Source organism: Scardinius erythrophthalmus (assembly GCF_964197995.2).
Source record: "Scardinius erythrophthalmus genome assembly, chromosome: 19".
Lineage (NCBI taxonomy): Eukaryota > Metazoa > Chordata > Actinopteri > Cypriniformes > Leuciscidae > Scardinius > Scardinius erythrophthalmus.
Genome location: NC_138239.1, coordinates 22,792,599 through 22,811,478, shown reverse-complemented (window position 1 = coordinate 22,811,478; position 18,880 = coordinate 22,792,599). Strand labels below are relative to the sequence as shown.

The 18,880-nt window shown below is 36.4% G+C and overlaps 1 protein-coding gene across 15 annotated transcripts in view; it reads left to right on the top strand.

Moving 5' to 3' along the window:
- foxn3 (forkhead box N3) overlaps positions 1–18,880 on the top strand; it is a 105,309-nt gene that overhangs the window by 68,326 nt on the left and 18,103 nt on the right. For 12 of the 15 annotated variants that reach the window (XM_081347069.1, XM_081347071.1, XM_081347081.1 and 9 more), the window contains 2 exons: positions 3,781–3,848; positions 4,243–4,311. In XM_081347069.1, coding sequence (XP_081203195.1) covers positions 3,781–3,848; positions 4,243–4,311 — 137 coding nt within the window. The remainder of the gene's footprint in view (positions 1–3,780; positions 3,849–4,242; positions 4,312–18,880) is intronic. The other 3 variants (XM_081347073.1, XM_081347075.1, XM_081347074.1) reach the window with 1 other exon arrangement.

Sequence of the window (18,880 nt, the reverse complement as noted above, 5' to 3'; positions counted from 1 at the left end):
AAAGAAATAGAGAGGTTCCATTACTTCTCGCACTAAATTATCCTCAATTGTCAGGGCAGATACCTGAAGTCTGACAGCCCTGCGGAGATTAGCAAATGTGAAGTGGCAGAGCAGTGTTTATTCGCTTTGGCACACGGCCTCCCGGTGCTCAGAGATGCCACGCACCATAGAGCGCTCCTTCATCGGAAGAAGTCCAGAGCCAAAACAGCCCCGTCAACCCGCAAGCCCGGGCTTTTAAGTACACCATGTAGACAAATGTGCTCAAAGCCCCGTGCCACCTCTGTTTGTTCTAATTCTCAATTAGTTAATATACTCTAAGAAGATTAAGAAGGGGAAGATGACAGAGCCAATGTCTGCACATACTGAATCTACAGGGAGGCAGAAAGTGGATCGAGGGCTAAATTGAAGATTAGACTGCTCCTGATTAGATTTGTGAAGCTCACAGTGAACATTGAGACGGAGGAGGAATCGTACACAAGCGGATAATTGATAGTAACTGAGCAGCTAATCCACAGGAAAAAAAAAATATTTTGTAACCTTTGAAGCGAAAAATATTTAGATCAGAAGGAACTGTCAGAAAACAGAGACATGGTTAAACCGTTTCTAAACTCTGTGGGACCTGCTAAATGGGAAAGCATGCTCAAATACTTCACATATCCCAAACAAAAAGGTCGGGAAATTCAAATTTGCTGTCACAAATGATCAATGTTTGGGATGCGAACAGTATGAAGCATGAAAAATCATGGCTCAGGGAAAAATATTGCATTAGAGAAGATGAAAAAGATAAAGAGAAAATTCATGACTGAATTTGGGAACTTTGATCATATTTGGCCTCATATCTTTCACAAACGTCCTCAAGTAGCACATTTGATCGCCATCTGTTACTTGTTACAGTTTTTTATACTGTTGCATCACTTGTAATTTATCTTTTATTTATTTAGATTATTTGTTTTTCATTTTCTTTATTTTTATTATATTATGTAAATATTACATTATGGATTTTTTTTTCATTTAAATAAAATATCAACAAATGAATAAATGTAATAATAAAAATTTATTTCTTGATTAATTAATTTATTGCTAAATGATATTATACTATAATATATTGATTATATATTATTATATTAATATATCAAATAATGTAATATTATTTATATTTATGCTTAACATTTTATATTAATATAATAATGATTAAATTTCATTCAAATTAAGTACTACATTTATTATATATGTTTCATTTTATTATACTAATAAATATATATAAATATATATTCAAACTAATTGCGGTTTATCTTTTTTTTCATGAGAGACAGGAATCTGAGTATGATGTTGTTTTGTTATAGTAACCCTGACATAACTGTTGTTCCTTACATTCTTCTCAGATACTGCCTCACACATCCTGCCTCATACCTTCACTTATTTTCGAAAAGGACCCGTTGACCTTCCTCTCCAAAGAATGTCCATGATTTCCAAGAAAATCAATAGCTTTCATATGTGAGAAATCCTGAAGTCTGATTGTATTTCTGACAGCCAGCACAGCACCAGTTTTTTTCCTGTTCATCACAGGCATATTCCAATGTCCATTTGCAGGCGTTTTACAAAACCAGTAATATAAATAAATAAGAAATAAACATCTCATTTTCCTGTCTGAGTGACATCACAGAACGCTGACAAAGTTCTTCTGTTTGTTCAGTTCATTTGTGCAAAAAAAAAAAAAAAGTCCCACAACCAATCGGGAGTGTGTAATTCAGCTGAGGGGTTTCCTGCTGTGCGATCACCTGAGCCGCCCTGTCATCTCACCAGGAGAAAGTAATGATTAAAACTACGAGGGCTCAATTTGAAAAAGGATATAATGACTATGTTGCTGCATAGTCACGTCTCAACATTGTATAGGCCTCCATGGTTTGTTTACTTGGTCAGCAGCTGTTTGCTGAAAACTCTTTTGTATATATTTAGGAGATTTCTCATTGTCCTTTTAGGGGGGCAGATGAAGTGCCCTTAAAAAAAATGGCCATTGTACCAAAAGTTTTTAATACAAAGTTATTTTTTTTTTACAGTGATGATTCAATTAGCTTTAGCTGTTACTAGCTGCTCTAGCTAAAAACAGTATACCTTTGTGGAAAAGTTGTGTTTTGAAGTATTTTGTGCTAAGTGCAGTTTGAAAACATGTGTTTTGCACCTCTCTAGTTGTTTCAGTTAATGTTATTAAAACTCTTCCGAGTCGCCGATCACGCCGGCGTGATCAAATCACATGACCAGTTTAAGACGTCGAAGCATAAAAACAAAGTCACGTTGAGCGCTGCTGTCCACTTCTGTCGAAAGTGCTGGCTTGAAACTCTATTTTACTTTTTGTTTTGTGTTGATAGACCAAGTAAAAACGGAGATATGATAATTTAAACTTTATTTATTTATTTTATTTATTAACTCTGCTGACTCTGCTCTTCAGGCTGCACATTTTAGGGAGTGGAGGAGGAGCCAACTGAGCAAAGAAGTGAAATTGAAAGGGGCCCGCGGGAGTCGGGAGATTGATTGTAAATAGTTGTATATATAGTTTGATTTTGTGTTCATTTTACCTTTTGTATAGTATATTTGCACTTTTTAGGAGCTCCTCTTACTCAAGGAAGGAAAGCCCTGTAATGTAGCTGTCTGTGTAATTGTACATGAAGTGTTTTGTAGAGTTTCTAAGCAAAAAAGAAAAGAAAAAAACGCCTATTGCCACACCTGCTTTTTGCTGTATATAGTTAGATTTTATCTCAATTTTACCTTTTTTATGTTGTATTTGCACTTATTGGGAACCCTCATACTCTGGGAATGCAAGGCCTTAAATATAGCTCTCTGAATAATTGTGTGCATAAACTTTTAAAAAGTGGCAAAGCTAAAAAGAGAAAAAAAAAGCCTATGGCTACACTCGCTTTTTTTTTTGTAAATCATATTTTTTTGGATATAGCTTGATTATATCTGAATTTTACCTGTATATGTTGACATTTACAACTTGTGTTTACATTTTAAACCTTTTAAAATGCTTCATTGAGCATGTTTGTGTTTTTTGTAGTAAAAAAACTATAATTTTTCTATTCGGATTTTGTGTTTTTTTGTGTGATTTTGGGTCCAGTATGTTGATACAGTACATAAAAGTGAAAAAATAATTGTCTGTTCATATAGGTGATGTTGTGCTGAAAAAAACAATACCAAACATTGGTATGGTAAACATTTGTTTATGTCGCAAAATAAAGAAAATAAAAAGTACTCAAAAACGACCAAAATAGCCCAAGACTCCGAAGAGTTAACGTAAAGCTGTGATAACATGATCCCATAACTTGATAATTTACAGTATTAACATAAAAATTGTCAGACGCTACATTCATGGTGAATATTTGTGGATATGTTTACTGTACATGTGCTCTTTCTGTCTGTCTCAGGGCTCGTTCACACAGAACACTTAGACGCGGGCTGTGGAATGGGGAAAAAACCAAGGTCTCGAAACACACTTTTTAAAAGGTTAAACTGATTTTAACTCGAACGCATTTTTAGAACGCCTTGTCATGTGCGAGACGCTGCAAAAGACGCAAGACGCGGTTTACACGTGTTTACGTAAAAACAATGGAAAAGTACCGCATTGGAATAGAAAAACGCGTTGTGTGAACAGCCCCTTACTCACTCTCTCATTTGGCACTGTTCATCTCTTAAAATGTCTTTTCAGGATTGCAGTCCATCTGTCAGTTGGACGTCATCTGTTCGTGTCACTTTCTCATCATTCTCTCTGCTGTGTTTTCTTTACAGTATGTCCAGTCCTCCAATATGGCCAGGAAGTCCCTTTTACAGAAAAAACAAGGGAGTCCTACTACAAGGTAGAGTGGCGTGTCTTACCGTATTTACATGCTGTGAACCATCTCTCTTGTCCCTAATGTGTTTTTGGTTCTACTGACAAGTGCTCTTTATTTTTTTTTACCCGCATCAGTTCTACTACAAGAAGGGATCTTGGTTTATTTGCATGCTATTTAGATGAGCCTTTCCTTCAACAAAAGGCACACATTCATGTACCTGGCTAGCTCATATAGGAATTAGCTGAGTGGGTGTTTATTTGGTTTGTTTGCCCTGGTTTAAAAAGAGCTGCTTCAAATCTGAGACTGATTTTCCTCACCTCTTTTCAATGTGGTATTTGGAGCCTGCCAGCCTTTCAGTTGTTACTGTACCTCTCGGCCTCATTCTGTAATACCCAGAGATTTTTCTTTTCTTTTTCAGTTCTGACATACAAGTCTTTTCCCCCATTGCTGAACAAACAGAAGTGTGAAGTATCCAAAGTATCTAATGGTAAATGTCCTGGCTTGAACTTTGTTCCTTAACCCTGTATGGTAACACTTTTCCCCTCACTTTCTTATTTCAGAAAAGGCTACTACATAATGTTTATCAAATGTAATAGTTTTGGAAATAAAATGAAGATTTTTAAAGTAACATTTAATATGTGGCTTTAGTTTAGAAAAATTCTAAGTATATAAATAAATCAATTAATAAAATAAATATTAATTTAATTTAAGGAGAAATAAAATGTTTTTTTACTTAAAATAGATTAAAATATAAATAGTTAAATGCTTACTTCATGCTTACTAAGGCTACATGTATTTGATCAAAAATACAGTAAAAAAATGTTTTATTGTGAAATATTAAGCACTGCCCATTCTGATTCTTTGATGAAACGAATGTTCAAAAGAACAACATTTGTTTGAAATATAATTTTTTTGTAGCATTACAAATGTCTTTACTGTCACTTTTGATCAACTGTATGTATCCTTGCTGAATAAAAGTATTCATTTCTTAAAAAGAAAAATCTTACTGACCCTAAACTTTTAAACAGTATACGATATTCCACCATTAGAAGATAACGTGTTTCATACAGGGTTATTGCTTTCCTAAAAATTAATTGCTCTGTACACAGAACCCTTTTAAAGTTGAATCTATGAAAGCAAGCCTTTTAAAACTAGACCTTGTGGCTGTTTCTTTGCTTATTTTAATAATGGCTGCAATGAAATGCCTTATTACACTCATTATCCTCAGCAGGCAGAGGATTGGATGCACTTTTCCTCTTTATCTTGGACCCAGCACTTTGAAAGTAAATGTCACTATAACAGTTACACTGTTTTTAGTTTATTTAGTCACTGCATTTAGTAGTTTATTTAGTAGTGTTTAAAGGGTAATCGACTTCCTATTTGTTGCATTTGACTTTTGCTGGGTTTTTTTTGGATAGAGGACAGGAAGTTATGCAGAATCAGAATTTCTCAAATGCTCGCCATGACTCAACGTGCCTGGTTCATGGTCGCAGTTAGTCGCAGTTTACACTATTGAACCAGTCCTCCTCTTAACAATTATATTCAGTTTAAAGGGGAACTCTTATGTTGAGATTTTGTTGAGTCTGTCAGTAACACACTGTTTAGTTCCTGTCTCTATGAAGCCCCTATTTCTGAAAAGTGCAATGTCCTCTGATTGGTTGGCTGGACCAGTGTTGTGATTAGTCAAGCATTTATGAGACAACGCTTTCTCTCCATTGATGGAATTTTCAGTGTTTTCACTGTTGTACGAGGGGGAGCGCTATTATATATCTTATGAAAGAGTACAGAATATCCAGATCAAACACAGGCAAAAGAAAAGCAGAGACAATCGGTAAAAGCATTGCTTATGCACATTGTCTTTGACAAAAATATGAATTCCTCAGCTTTTTTGTTCAAAATGTTGCTGTTTTTATGAAACTTACCCACTTTCAAGTGTTGATTAAAGTGTTGACCCATGGCTACTGTGGCCCACTGACACAAGTTGTTGACTTATTGACATGACCAGAAGCGTTTTTTTAGACACCTCAATGAATTCGTATTCAGTGCACCTAAGATGTGATCTATATTTAATTTGACTGGAAATTAATTCTCACCAAACACTAGAGACATTGACCGATGGCTTGGTTTATTTCACAGCGCATGGCTCATCGTCCTGATATACTTGATATTCTTATCCCGAAATGTTCCTGATTTCCTTGCTCTAATCTCTGCTTAGTATGTGCTTGAATCTCTCCACATGTATTTCTTTTGATGAGGCTCACGCATGTGAATCACAGTAATCAGAGATTCAATTAACCTGGTGGCATTTAAAGCGGCACACTAATGGAAGTGTGGTACGAGAGCTGTTATTATGAATATGTTTTCCATATGAGGTGCGAGTGTGACAGTCCAGTGCCCAGCAGACATCCACTTCCTACAGTACCACAACAGAGCTACTCACTCACAGCCTGATCATTATTTTGCTTTTTTTTGCGATTAGTTACATAAACCCTTGCACCATAATGAGTATCTGATGCATGCGAATGAGTGCCTAGTTATATATAGTTGGTTATACATCATCACCCTCATGCTTAAACATGCTTACATGACAGAAAAAATTCATAACACACCCTCTCGAAAAGCGTCTTTAGAGTGCTGCATAGAGGTGCCGCGCAGGCAGCGGCTTGTTCGGTATAATTGGCAGTTAGCTGTGTGTTTTGTAAACTCTTTTGTGGCTGTGATATTATCTGACGCGTGGGGAGGCGGCAGCGATACACCTGCAAAGGCTGCCACATTTGTAGGAGGGACATCTGCTGAGCTCAGAAGTGCTAGCAAACACTGACGTGCGTTTAGAGTTTGCGCGTACTGCGCCCTCCGCTATGCTACTTTCTCAGATATGCCATTAAACACTAAAGCAAAGTTTTCTTCTGGTTGTCAAGGCCCTGTCTGTTGCATAGCTATTGAAACATCAGTTAGATCTATGGTGCTAGCTTGATATAATTAGCAGTTTTAGAGGACGTTTTTACAAAGCAAAAAGAAGTTATTAAGGCTAAATAATCCTTTTTAAGAGACAGATGGATGTGAAATGGGTTTAACGAAGGCAGAACAAGAAAGGTGCATGCCAGCTCCATTTCTTTTTTAGATTTTGCTCCTTGTTTTCCTAACAAAAGCTAATCTGGTGCTGAACGAGCATTGGAATCAATTGCTCTCGGTTTGTTTTCTAGCACTGCCATTGCAACTATTTAGAGAGACACCAAAGCAGAGGATTTTGTCTGAGGGTCTTGGCAACCAAAATGTTTGAGGGAGTGACAGGCAAATAAAACAGTTTAATTTTGTGGAAGTGATTCACTTGGATCCTTAGATGTCATTTAAAACTTAGTTTTAGCACTCTAAAGTACAAAGGTAATGTTTGAAATATTTAGATGTTTGTGTTCTTGTACCTTCTGAAGTTGCTGTGAGATGAAGATTTTGCAGATAAGTCTCTAGTCAGACTAGATGCAGGACTATGGACTATGTCTTTTATTGCTGACAAGGCCGATCACTGGCACATTGTCAGTCATGTCAGCCCAGAGGTCATTTAGTTTCAAAATGGCTTGCTTTGAAGTCTACCAGAAACTTCATGACATGTCATAAGTAGTGTAGCCTTGTGTAGCATGTGAAGTCTGTTGAAACTGCCATTTGCATCCTGTTTAAAGTCCATAAAGTGGTGTGTTTCAGGGTGATATTCAGTGTATGGCCTTCAGGAATTGAATGGATCCTTGGATAGGAAGTTTTCTAAAACAATACGGCTACTTATTGCAAATCAATAAGTCAATAAACAGTCAATTAAAAAAATAAACGCATGAAATATTGATTTGATGTAAGAAGATACTAGATTCTAATATTCTAATGTTAAAGATCATACTAATATGCAGAATTGTTGTAAAAAAAAATTTGATTAATGCAAAGTTCAGAAGAACAGCATTTATATAAAATCTAAACATTCTGTAATATTATGTGAAATTTCATTTAATTTCATTTAAAGGATTAGTTCACCCAAAAATGAAAATTCTTTTTTTAATTACTCACCCTCATTTCGTTCCAAACCTGTAAGACCTTCGGTCATCTTCAGAACACAAATGTAGATATTTTTGATGAAATCTGAGAGCTTTCTGACCCCCCATAGACAGCAACGTTATTACCACTTTCAAGGCCCAGAAATGTAGTAAAGCCATTGTTAAAATAGTACATGTGACTAGTTCAACCTTAATGTTATGAAGCGACGAGACTACTGTTGGGGAGGTCAGATAGCTCTCACAGATTTCTATAAAAAATATCTTCATTTTTGTTCCCGAGATGACAAAGGTCTTACAGGTTTTGGAACGACATGAGGATGAGTAATTAATGACAGAACTTTCATTTTTGGGTGAAATGAAAGCTTTAGCATAAGTTCTGCTGGGAAGACTCAATTACTACGTCACTTATTGCCTTCACTTCTATCCAATCATATTCTTATGCTCACTGTATAAAAGCACGGTACTTACACATGTTTGAGTTCGCAGATACTGAAGCGACGATTACCCCCATCCTCCCCACCACCACCAGGATGGTCCCATCCATACCTCCCAGGGGGGGTCGGCTGCGCCCCTGCCTTCATCTTTAGGCAGGAATTGCAGATCCGATACTCTCGGATTATGCACTACGGACGGGGCCTACGCCAAATGACTTTGTAGTTTATCAGCTTGCTGAGCTGTCAATAAATGTATGGTTTATTGAAATAACTCTCCCGAGTCTTTCTGGTAGAACTAACCCTTTAATGCACCCTTGCTGAATAAAAATATGAAATTCTTTAAATTTATTTGTACAAATCTGGCAATTTCTCTAAAAGAATCCTGTCCTCACCTGCGCACAATGAATTCTGGGGAAGGCTAAGCCGCGAAGGATCCATCTGTTTTATCCTTCATTGCTCAGGAAACGAAGGATGCATTTCGAAGCCATATTTGAAAGAGCTTCGAATTGGGACAGCCTTCGTCGCGCCGCTGTGACATAATCGGCCTTCGAAAGCGGCCTTCAAAGGATGCAGCCTCTCTATTGGGAAGCAGTGAGAAACTGTGTATTAGCGCTGTGACAAGTGGTCCATATCCTGCCTCTTATTGGATTTTTAACAGACTTTTTACTGACGGAAAAGACAAGCACAGAACAGCACAAAGACCGCGAAGTTCTGAGAACTATTTAATAAGGGATTACCAGTGAGATTTACTTCTTCAGTTTCACTGCAAAACTGATCATTGCTCTCTCTCCCCCTTTCTTTCTTTCTGTCTCTCTCTCTTCCGCTCCTTTATTTTCTCACACTCTCTCACAGATAAGCACCTCTCACCTCTCGCCCAGTTACCAGTAGGTCGGGATTGATTTGGTGATTGTGGAAGCCCTTTTGACACTCCATGAAAAACGATCCAAATAAACCCCCCTCTTTCCTCTCTTTTGCGCTTTTCTTTTTTTCTTCAGCCTCTTCATGTTGAGTAGCGCCTCTAAAGTTCAAAGACTGTAGAAAGCTGTGCCTGCATTTAGAAATGCTTCTGTTGGTAAATTGGTTCAATGAGGCTTAGTGATTATAACTTTTTTTTCATTTTTGGAAAACCGTCATGATGCTGTTTTTTTTTTTGCTAGGGCAATGGTTTGCAGTTGCCAAGATGTTCAAACTGCCTTTTTAGCACATTGTTATGTAGTTTTAACACATTGCTATGCAGGGTGTTCTGTGTGATTGTAGGGGAGTTCTGGGAAGTTGCTTGATGATTGCAAGGTTGTTCTGTACAGTTACAAGGGTGTTCTGGGAGGTTGCTAGGTTGTTGCTAGTTGGTTGGAAAGTAATATCGTACTTTTCCTCATCAAATCCCTTGATTTGCTCATTTGAGTTGCATGTACTCACAATGAACAAGTCAATAGCTGTATCCAAAATAGCATATTCTCTTGAGTAGGTACTTATTTTGAATAAGTAATTTATGACTGCTAAAAAGTATGTTCTATATAGTATGGTACAATGGGGCTAAAGGCACAAAAAATTGCTTTTCACTATTCCCATTGTGTATAAAATATATGTTCGTATTGAACATTTATGGAGCACCAGATTTTGTGTGAAAAATCATAAAAGTGGCAAAAGGCACAAACTATTGATACAAATACTTTAGCTAAAATATGTTTTTAATAATGTCCAAGTAATAATACTTACTTGGACATTATTAATAATAATAATACTTAATAATACTTGTTCAAAATAATCACTTTAGTAAAGTTTGCACTATTTTCTGTTTATTTTGATGAATAAAATAATTCATTTTTGTTCAATAAATATACTGTCATTAAAATATGTTAATATATGTTAATATATATTAATATATATTAATAATTTTAATACAAATATATTTTAAAAATACTTACATTTTTAAAAAGTAAAGATATCTTGAAAGCATTGGAGATCCCATAATAATTATAATATAGATTTACAGTGGTAACATTAAATCACATTTTATTATATGATAAGATTAATATATATATATATATATATATATATATATATATATATATATATATATATATATATATATATATATATATTTATTTATTATTATTATTATTATTTTTTTTTTTTATATATATATATATATATATATATATATATATATATTTTTTTTTTTTTTTTTAAATATGATGGTTTCGTTATAAAATGGTGATTATCTCTTAGGTGGACACCCAACTTGATATACATTTAACATCTGAATCTAACCATGTCATGTCAACAAATGAAAAAGTCTTTTTTATCATGTTAATTATTGTGCTTTTCGCCCCAACAGCAGGAGCGCCTTTTACCCCAATTACCATACTGTTACATATTCTTCCATTATTGAAAAACTGTTGCTTTAATTACCTCGGACAAAACTGAAAATCATTCAGAAGACATTAGTCTCAAAATATATTCAATAATATTAGCGATTCTCGTTTGCTACTTAAATCTACAACATTTTAAAAAACATAAAATATTAGATCAAATTAGCACAGAATAAACTATGCGTTGCTGCCCACGATCGCATCAAGGATCAGACAAATTTCCACGTGCATCTTGAAAAGCAGATGTTTTGTAGAGTGCTGCGGCAAGTTTTTGTGTCATCTAGTGGTTTAGAGGAAAATTAAACCATGGGAGCCTTTTTCCCCGTGGAGCCTCTAGCCCCATTGTACCCTATCAATGTAATCCGGATGTACTACATCTCCCATGTTGACATGATCATGTGACCTACCAGCGTCAATTGCGTCACTTCACTGCCAATCACAAATCTTCTCCTGGGGCCTCATGGGATAGTAAAGTGTCTATCGTATACATACTTTTGCCTACTCTTTTATGAGTTCTTTGAATTTGGACATACTAGTTGCCACATACTGTTTTTCGCCTACTATATAGGAAGGAAGTATGTGATTTTTGAAGCAACTTATGTTTTTTTATGAGTCATGACAGTAACCAATAAGGAGGATGGAAGTCTTGGTGAAATGCCCCTGTTACCCGGAGTGAACTTTTCCCCTCACTGTGACTTAGTGTGACATTTGGGTTGTTATAGCACGCTTACACTTCAAGTTTGCATTGAATCATTCCAGGCCAATAGGGCTATGACACAAAAACATTATTGATGTGCTGTGACATGCATTAGAAATGCATGCATATTCCCTGGTCAAGTCCACAATAAAAGCTGCATAGAAATGCAGAATAATTTCACACCTTAAAAGTTTGAAGACCAAAATTAGTAATACCTTCTTTCTACAAGCCTCGTATTCATCAAGTGGACGACAAGTTAAAACTAACTTTTGTTTTTGAATTCTGATGAATTACAGCGAGACACGTCTCACAAATTTTTTACTAGCCGCAACAGTTTGAAATTCAAGGGCTTAGTCACTTGCTTGCTGAGAAGAAAGGCTGTCAGGATTGGACGTAGCTGTGGAACTCTTTCAGTAATGCTTTTCAGACCTTATTATTCTCAACACTTGGAAGTGTTCGCTGGAATGAGAACGCTGTCTCCTGCCCGCCTTCCCTTCCCTGCTGTCTTGCACGTTTTCTCTTTTATCTCCTCTTTGTTCTACAAGAGTTGTATCAAAATGAATGTGACAAAACTGAGCCGTGTTTTGAATATGTAGTCACATCTACTATGTGTATGAGAATGTGTATATGTACTTTCATATCAGTGTGTGTCTGTATCTGCACTCTTTGTCCTTTCATCCTTTCCTATCGTTCCCTTACTGTAACATTATCAGGGTTATCGATAATCTCATATGATAAATATGAAATCACAACTATATGCACAATAAAGAAACTATCCAGGTTCAAAAGTTAAGCTCAATTGATTTAAAAATCTTTTTTTATAATTTAGAATTTCAAGTCGTCCCTCTTTTTATTTAAAAAAGCAAAAATAATACTGAGGCACTTACAATATGTCACGAGTCTGGTTGCCGCAGAGAAGAAACAGGATCTGTGTGCAGCAGTCTTTATTACAAATAAAGTCAAACTAATAGAAATGCTCAGGAATCTTTAGAACTTTAAAACAGGAACTGAACAACCATCCAAAATAGCAACATCAACAGACAACTAGACAGAACTAAACTCAGGTTTAAATACAGGCAAACAAGAAGAACTAATGAGACTAATAAACAAGACACACCTGAATTCAACAAACACAATCAGTAACGAAGGGGATGGAGAAAGACAGAACTAATTGACAGGTAGAAGATTAACTAGGAAATAAAGAAAAAAAACTGGAAAAACAAGTAAAAAACAAACTCTGAACATGAACAAATAAACTCAAATCTGGACACAATGAAGGGATGGGGCTAATTTTATGAGATTTAAAAGGAGAATTTCCTAAAAAAATTTGCAAACAGTTATCACATTTGGTTTTGGTTTCTGTTCCTGTTACTCTTTGGGACTGTTTACACGACACTGTTTTCAACTAAAAACGTACAACTTTTTATGCGTTTTGGCCGTTTGTTTACACGGCAACAGCATTTTGGGTGCCTGAAAACGCAAACTTTTGAAACCGGGTTTCAAAGTGCAAGTTTTTGAAAACGGTCTCTGTGTAAACAACAAAAACGTGAATCTCTGAAGACGATGTCATCATGCGCATGCGTATTACGTGTTCAATTTATAGTGTTTCATCGCCATCTAATGGCCTGGAGCAGAATACAGCGTTTTTAGTCATTTTCGCGGATCTGTGTGAATGGGGAACGTTTTGACAATGTCTGAACGCGGAAAACTCAAAGGAAAACTTCTCGGTTTTAAGCATATCGTTGTCGTGTAAACGTACCCTTAGTTTGTATGTTCTTATTTCCTGTGTTTTAGTTCCTGTTTCTTTTGTTCTCTTTGTTCCCATTGCTAGTTTGTTTCTATAGTTACTATTGCTAATCGTCATCAACTGTGTCTTGTTTAGTTCCTTGTTTACCTTTGTATTTAATGCCCTCAGTTTCCTTAGTTTGTTGTTGATTTACTCCATCTATGATTTACATCTATGAGGTTTCTACCAATATTTAATCATTTTTCAATTCCATCGCTTTTTCAAAATAAAGGTCTGAACACGCCTTATTACTCTGATAAATATTCTTGTTGCAAATTAATAAATTAATGTGCTTCTGTCAAAGGAAATCTGTCACCAAATATGAAAACTAAAGTCTGTAAGCTTTCAAATGGTATATAGTTTGTCAATATTACTTTAGATTTAGAATATATTTTTTTTTTAAATACTGGCAAACGTTCCAATACTGGTTCAAACGAACCGGCCCCAGTTTAAACTAACACTAATTTGTCTGTAAATTTACTTTTGTAATGTGCATACTTTTTGAACACTAACAGGCCTAGATAATGTGAATGTAGCTTGGCTTTGTCAACGGTTTAACCCTCGAAACATATTTTTGTCAGAACACATGCTACTTTTGAAAATCTTTCTACAGAAAAACATGCTTTACATGTTTACAGGAGAAAACATAGATCCCCATAAATGTGTTTTCTTCATGTAATAAACAGTAAATGAATGAATGTGGGAGTGTTTTTCTAGGCCGGAGGCTTTGCTCCAGGGATCAGTCTGAAAATGTTCCTTTTGCATTTCACCTGCCATTACTCAGATTTCACAGTTGATAAATAGCTGCTTTGTCATAATTGTTCTGGAATTCTTCCTGTCTTTGAATTAGTTGAAGCAAAGACAGAAACATTGAGAGAAGGAGTGCAAAGAGAGCGCACAATAGAGGGTTGTGTTGTCATGGCGGTGACATTACCTGTCTTCTCTAGAGGTAGATGCGTAAATTTTCATTTCAGTCATTCTTTCATTCTCTACAGCGGCTGCTTTGAACCTACATGAGTCAGATGAGTGACTAAGAAGTCACATTGAAATATATTCATATCTGCCTGTGATGCCACCCCAGCTAACGATGGGGGGTCTGCTCTAAAAGCTACATGCCTTCTAGCATCAGGGAGAAATGTCTGGGGAAACCTCGTCTCTATCTTTTTTTTTTTAAACAAGGTCCCAGCCAACATAAAGCATATGTAAATATACAGTGGGGAACAAAAGTCTGAGTCCGCATTAAAAATCTGGGATCCAAAGTCTGATTTAAACCTGAGTTTAAATTATTAGTTTAAAGTATTTTTATATTTAAACAAGAAAAGGTCAAATAATAATTTTAAATTAATTTGAAATAATTTGAAAATGAACATTTTAGATAAATCACTAATCAAATAAGTAAATCTGACAAAACTGAAAACTGTGTTCGTTGTTATTTGATTGAAAGGCGGGTATTGCTGAAGACTCGCTGAATGAAAAACACCTGAAAGCCGGTCTTTTTGCACATTTGCACGGCCTGCAGATTACCATAAATATCATAATTATTGTCCAGGGTATTTATGTCGCAACTGGCTTGACGCGAGTTAATCACTCAGCGTCATGTTTTTAATGTGCAATGTCAAGTTAAAAATTAGAATTAGAATTAGCCTTTATTGTCATTTCATCGGGATACAACGAAATTTCAGAGACTCCTCAGCGGTGCTACAATACAGACATGAAAACAACACAATCCCATTCCATTTATAAACCTAAGTGCAGCAGGTAAGACAAGAAAGTACAAGTTAAAGGTTTCAAACAGATATTACACAGTCCGCAGTTAGTGTAATATCAGTTTGAAACCTTTAACTTGCACTAAAATCGTTATTTAAAAAAAGCCTGTCTCAGATGCAGTGGTCTTTCTTATTTATTTGTGCTTTCTCTCTTGTGAATGCGTCCTGTATTTGTGTGTGCTGGCTAGTTCTAGCTTGAGTGAGCGCATCACATACGCTCAAATGATCGATTGGTGTCACCAGAGTATTCGTCCACATATTGTAGTAGTAGTAATATGTATTGTATTTAGCTAGCTAGTGTTATGTTGTAATGTTTAATCTTTGAAACTATTCACTAAACATCTTACATTTTGCTATTTAAGACAGGTTGGAGGTTATCCTAACTTTAAGAAGTTATCTACAATGATTTTAAGAACATTCTTTTCGAGATGAACAATCTTGAGAAAAAAAGAAAAGTTAAAGTTTTTGGGAATATAAATATTCGTATCTTTTTTCTTAATTTAGAAAATAAGAAAAAATTGTCAGTTAAGAAGAATTTTATTCTTAAGAATTTTTCGTGAATCTGGCCCCAGGTTCATACATCTCAACAGACATTATTAATATTCACATAAAAAAAAAATATTTTCATTCCAACTGTTAATTAGAAAATAGAAGCATTTTCACTAGTGGTCTCAGATTCTTTTGGACCTTACTGTATATTCAGAATACTGTATATTGGTTATATCTCTCCATCTTTCTCTCATTCCATCTTTCCTCCATCTCCCACTCCCACGAGGAAGGAAGGCATTGTGTCTCTATGACTCAGATGAAAGAAGAATAAATCTCCATTTTTGTCAGGCTAGTGAACACAATAAAATGAAGTGACAGAAAAAGAAAGGGGGAGGATTGAGTTGAGGGAAAGGAAATATTTGAAGATGCCCTTAATGCATCATCCAGGACATTTCCACTCCTCTAACACCAATTCAACAAATCAATCTAATTAACATATTTGAGCACTTTTTTTGTTTGGTTAGGGTGTTTGGGGTGGTTGCAAAGTTGTTCGCTGAATTCACCTCGAAGTCAGCAATCACACAGTATAATAAAAATAATAGTAGGAATCATTCCTGTCTGTAGTCTGTAACAGTGCAGAATGAAGCTTAACACTTTGCATTAGAGAAAAATGAACCCTGAAAAATAATAATCTGGGTTTTCACCTCCAAAGCCATTTTTCTTTGTCAATTCAGTCTTCCCATTTGGGAAAGAGAAAAAGAAAGGAAGAGAACGAAAGACATTAATCAGGAGAAAGTCTTTGGTCTTCCAGAGCCAGGGAGCGCTCGTCTCTGAGACTGACGGCAGAGCGTCTGTTCTCCGCATTGTTTTCTCCCCCGTCTCTCAGACGTGGGTGTTGCGTCTTGCTGAGCAAATTGAAATCGTCAAGTGGCATGGCTCATGCTAATTGCTCTGTGGAATGTGTAAAGTTTATTGAAGGCTGCGATTGTGGAACTGCCCGCACTTAAAAATCACGTCCCGCGGGTTACCGGCTCCGCTACAGAGGTGTGCCTGAAAAGATTTGTGCAGCTGTTCCGCATGCATGATCGGAGATAAAACACCTATAGTGCTTTGTGCTGCTGCTGCATTGATGTGCCCTTCAAAAATGTCTTGCTCTGTTTTATGTCCGCTTTACTGAAAATGCCAAAACAAATAAACAATCCCTGGCTTCAAGGTCTTATCTGGACGCGTCCCTCGGGTTCACCTCGTAACTCTTGTGCTCTCTCTGACTGCTCACGGGGGGGTCTGAGGTCAGTGGGAAGTGGATTTGTGCGTGCGGTCACATAGTAAACTGCACAATCCGCTGACCTCAGAACAGTGGCTCAGTCAGGCTCTAGAAGTCATTTTCTGAAATGTGTTTGTCCCTGTTATATAAAGTGCAGCCTGGTTTCTCTGCTTCTTCACAGTACGTTCTATATATACACTATGAAGTTAGAGGCTGCATATTATAGTATTAAGCTGCATGCTTTCAGCGCGTGTGTGTGCATCCCGGTTAGCTTCCACATTTGTAGTCGCCACCATGTGTCTGGTTTCTATTACCGGCTGTACAGGCCTCAGAAAGCCATGGCTAAGCAAGCACAGAGCGCTATTTCCTGTTTTTGCCTCGCCCGTTGCATGATATACTGTTCTCAAGTGTGTGAAATGTGAGCGGTTGCCATGGCGATGGCAAGCCCCGGCCAGGGGAGCGAAAGGAAGCGAGAGGAAGGAAGACGTCCGGAGATCTTACATAGAGTGCATGGAGCTGAAGAACTCACTAAGATGTCTTAAAGAGCTGTTTAATTATTCATTCATCTCAACTCAACACACCGGCTCATTTTACAGAGCAGACCCACAAATAAAAAACAGGAGGGAAGGTCTGTGCCTGACAGCTCTTTTATTTTCATAGCAATTGAGTGCAATAGTTGGGTTTTGAAAGTAAAAACTCCATTCATTTTTACCATAAGGAAATTGATTCTTTGTTCTAGTTTCCCGCCACTCATCAGTCACCATGGACACTACTCATCATCACAGCTGTTTGTCTTTTAGTTCATCATCTCTGTGTATTTAAGTTCCTGCTTGTAGTGTTCAGTTCTTCGTCAGGTTTTGTTTATGTTTGCGCGCTGTTTCGCACGTTGGCTATTATCCTTGTGTTTATCTAATACCTTCAAACCACGACTTTCTTCTGTAGAACACAAAAGGTAAATGATGACCCTGAGCCCAAGCTCCAAAAGTTACAAAAAGCCATTAAATTAGTCCATATTCTTTGTTCACTATTTTCCAAGTATTCTGAAGTCAATTGATAACTTGTGTGAGGAACAGATATTCACTGAAAGTCTTTCCCTTCTTTTCTGTCTTATAACTGGTCACAATACACCAACATTAAATTTGTTTTATGTTTTAATTGCACAAGTGAGATTTTTAATATGCACATAATTAAATGACACCAATGAGGGAAATATTTATACAGTTCTGAATTTTATTGTTTTGATTTTGAAATGAATTCTAGGCAAATTATGTTTGATTAAATGTATTATTTATTAAAGGGACAGTTCACCCAAAAATTCTGTCATCGTTTACTCACTCTCAAATTGTTCTAAACCTGTTTTTTTTTCTTCTGTTGAACACAAAAGAAGATATTTTGAAGAATATGGGTAACCAAACAGTTATTGGGCCCCATTGACTTCCATAGTATTTTTTGGATACCATAGTAGTACTGGTTTGGTTACCCATATTCTTCAAAATATTTTCTTTTGTGTTCAGCAGAAACAAGAAATTCATACAGGTTTGGAACAACTTGAGTGTGAGTAAATGACAGAATTTTCCCTTTACTTTTTAATTAATTAATTGTTTCATGTGAAATTAGCTGTAAATGTTTAAAATAATCTTTCAATTTTCAGCAAATGCCTATTTAATTTTTGTTGTTGTTGTTGTTGTTGTTGTTGTTGTTGTTGTTGTTGTTGTTGTTGTTGTTGTTTTTTTACACAAAGACGACTTACGAAATATAGTGTGCAAGTCATATGAGCTACTATATTTTAATGGTGCTTTTTGCCATTTTTTAAAGCTTGACAGCCTCATGGTCACTATCCACTTTTTCATTGTGTGGAAAAAGGGGTTTAGAACGACATGTGAGTGAGTAAATATGGTTGTGTGTGGGTTAACTATCCCTTTAAAGATGTCAGGGAGAGGATTGTCCAGCATGTGTGTTTAGCAGGGCTAGTAGAAGGGGGGAGGACAGAGCAAACGCTCTCTACTGTTTTAAGCTCTACTCGTGCGTGAGGAGGCCATTAGAAGCTCATAAAGCACACAGACGCTAGTGGCTTATCAGCTGGGTTGTGGAGGGCAGCGTAGGGACAGGGTCATTATGAGAAGGGCTTGTCCCAGAGGGCACGAGACTGACTGGTGTCCACACACGTAGAGTGTCTCCGTTGTGTTTGATCCCATTCGGCTGATGTGTGTTTGG